At 42.8% G+C, this 3335-nt stretch overlaps 1 protein-coding gene across 1 annotated transcript in view; it reads right to left on the bottom strand.

Annotated features, from left to right (window-relative positions):
* Positions 1-2588: 2588 nt before the first annotated feature.
* Positions 2589-3335, bottom strand: part of PHALS_12928 (uncharacterized protein) — a gene marked incomplete at both ends in the record, with an annotated part of 886 nt that continues 139 nt past the window's right edge. The window contains one exon of the mRNA XM_024728577.1: positions 2589-3330. Within this exon, the coding sequence (XP_024579041.1) occupies positions 2589-3330 (742 nt within the window). The remainder of the gene's footprint in view (positions 3331-3335) is intronic.

The raw sequence follows: 3335 nt of genomic DNA, 5'->3' as shown, positions 1-3335 counted from the left end.
ATCTGCAATAGATGCTATATCATGAGCTAGTCATAGTCTACTATCTCTCCCAGACCACGGAACTTATTAAGCACTCTATTGTATCCATAAGATTTTAGGAAAAGCGCGATCGGCGTGAGATGTTTTATCACGATTGTACTTCTAGCAAAAGTTGTACATAGCCACCATCTCGAGACTTTTTCATGCATTATTGAGATCGTCATACAGAAGCATCCTCATCACATAAGCTTTCTGACCTAGCAAGTCACCAAACCTCATAATTACCGCTAACGCTCAAGGTTGCAACGCTCTGATGAATCCGTACCACTGAGTGCCAATGCGTTTTACATGTTATTCGAGCACTAGATGAGGAAGTCATGTCATCTGATCCGTCGTACAATTTATCAAACAAATCTTAGTGCAGACGTCTGAAATTAAGCGCCGTTTTGCGCTCCACGTCGCGAAGGAACAAAGCCAACGGGGAAAACGAGACGAAAATCAGTCCTCTCCCTTTCGGTGTTAGCAAATTCGTTTGTCTTTAGAGACAGCTATTACAACTTCTAGCCGAGACTCGATCGTGCAACATTGCTAGACTCCACGAGCTAGTGAGAATCGCATTTCGCCAAATTTCACTGCCTCCAATTTCAAAGCGATAATGGCCGAGATTGCGCCAAATCATGAGTTGTAATTTTGCCAAGACAACCTTTCCTTTGTGGGACCTCAAACTATGATAGTTTTTTGATAAGTGCGTCCCTTAGTGTACCCGCAATCCATATACTGCTCAACGTGTAAGTGGGTCATTTCCTACTCATCGAGCAGGCTGCACCAGGCGTTTAGACTACCAAGATTCATTCAAGTCTGGTACCTGTTGTATCAACTATGTAGTGAAAGGGAGAAGGCGTGGACGGCACCTGACGGTGGCGCTTTTATAACAACACATCTTACCATATTTTGTCGTATTTGGCATCAACATCGTTTTATTGAGACTAGGCAATCGCCGTGCATTAAAATTTTCTAGGTTTACGAGCCGGTACTAGCTGTACAGGATTACCGCATGAATAGATGACATTTGCTTCGAGATACTAAAGCATTACTGCAGTTGCTCAGCAAGACAGCACGAGCTTGTTCGTTCTGGTGGCTACAAACCACAGCACATGTTTTCTGCCTGACAAAGTCGGTTTCACCATCAACGTGGATCTGCGCGCTGTTTGTAGTCGTTAGTGCGCTAAAATTTCAATCTAGATTGATTTTGAAAGCATGGGCATCGTCGCAATGCAGCTGCTCCGGAACATAACAAAGTTTTTCTTGACCTGTCGAGAAAGTTGCCTTCTTAATACTGGAGGGCATTATCGCAATGCAAGACGAACGGGTCCAGGGCTGTCTCATCACACTTGCTACATGAGATGATTGCCGAGAAGCTTCTCATTTTGTCCAAGAAGGATCGTCTATTATTGTCTCGGTCTATGAATAAACTAACCTGGATCACTGCGCAGCATTGAGCTTTGAACGCGACTTTAAACCGGCCAAATGCGCTAGCGATTCCCTAATCAGCGCTTCATTTGATGTGGCCTGTGGTTGTGCGACCGATATATCTAGCTACGCACGATTTGCGGTTAATAGCATCGGTGTATGTGAACATGGTCAGAGTATAGTCCGACTTCTCGTTTATCAAAATAATTACCTGTTTGCTGTTGACCTTTCACCAGAGCGCTTCTTGCAGTACAAGCAAGGTGTCCATCTGGTCAACTTAAAGCTCAATTGTTGAGATGATGAACCTTAGTATTCTGGAGGTGGAGTACTTGTCTAAATGAGTTTTCGCTTTCAGAACCCCGAAAGAAACACTAATTTGACATGTAGATTGATGCCTAGTATGATGCTACTTAAGCAAAGTAGGCAAATGCCTAGTCGATCATTATACTCACACTTCGATGACAAAATTAATGTCGTCATGTTTTAGCAGAGTAAACACTCGTACACAACCTTTGCCAGGTCAAGCATTATTTAGACTTTGCTGTCTATGCATCACTTGATAGAGTTGACATTACGTACGAACGTTGACATGACGTAGGTCAGTTGTCGCTTCACTATATATAAAAGTGCGTGCTGTCTCTAACAACCGGTGTACATGTGTCCCGCCGAGATCAAGACCAAAAAGGATTACCCTGGTACGCTACATAGTAGTAGCGTTGAGCTAATTTTTCAAGGCCGACGCACCCAAGGCATCAAAATTTTATACTAACAATCGACTGCCTATTGCATAACTTTAAAGCTCTTTCATGATCGTTCAGATAAGTTGCTGCGTTGCCTTTTCTCGTGAACGAATCCAGATCTACACGCATTGTTTGTATCGGCTAACAACAGACCTCTGAGCAACACGACCTTCATGCCGTCACATGTGCAGGGTATACAAATGGCGATGTGCCTCCATGGTTTTAGTACAATTTTTGACTTAACAAATGCTATCTCTCCTACTCCACAACATAAAAATCTACTTTGTATATTCGACTATTGTCAGGCATGGAGAAACAATGCAGGTCGATCGATTGAAATTTGCTAAAATGCTAACATTATAACATATCATGCGCCTAGAATTTTTGCAAATGGTCGATCTAAGAGCGCCTGGGTTTAGTGAAGGACGGGATGACCATGCTATTATAATCCTTGTAAAAATCCGAGTATTGGAGCACTATTGCTGAATCGAATAAATCAGCAGGTAATGTTTTGCCGTGAAATTGGTTGAAAAGTTCTTTCGGGCGAAGACTTTCGGACTTCCACTTTGCAAAAACCAAGTGTAATATTTTATCGGCATGTTGTAACAATTGTGCCGGATCGTCTCCTGCGTTTGCTTTTACAGCCAGAGATGCGAGACCCCACAAATCCCCTGCCTTCACATAGGGTTGCGCACGATTCTTCAGACTGATGAACGAGCTCAAAGCTTCCAGTTTTACATTTAGATTTATATCGCCATCCATTTTAAAATGTAGAGAAGTAAAAACAAGGTCAACGGAGGCCTCATATTGCACCCAACATCTGATTTGTTTGTGCTGCATCATTGTCGCAAATTCTTTAGTGGCGGGCTCAAGCTTCGCAGTTGCAAGTGCCACTGTTACTCCCATTTCTCCAAAATTATTTTCTAGCCGAGAAATAGCAAAAAACTGGCCATCTGTATTTTTTTGAGTAAAGTATTTATCAGCGATCTCCACTTTTCCGCTTGTCAATGCTTCAACTGCATCGTTGCCAAATTGAAGTCGATTCCACACCGCCAACTCTGACAGTCCATGCCACGTGCGAAATAATGCTGATTCCAAACCACTCACACTCTCGTCATCAACTCCGGAGAACTTTGCTTTTCTCAA

The sequence above is a fragment of the Plasmopara halstedii genome (genome assembly GCF_900000015.1).
Source record: "Plasmopara halstedii genome assembly, contig: Scaffold_650, whole genome shotgun sequence".
NCBI lineage: Eukaryota > Oomycota > Peronosporomycetes > Peronosporales > Peronosporaceae > Plasmopara > Plasmopara halstedii.
The sequence above is the reverse complement of the archived record's forward strand: the minus strand, read 5'-3'. Positions and strand labels throughout refer to the sequence as shown.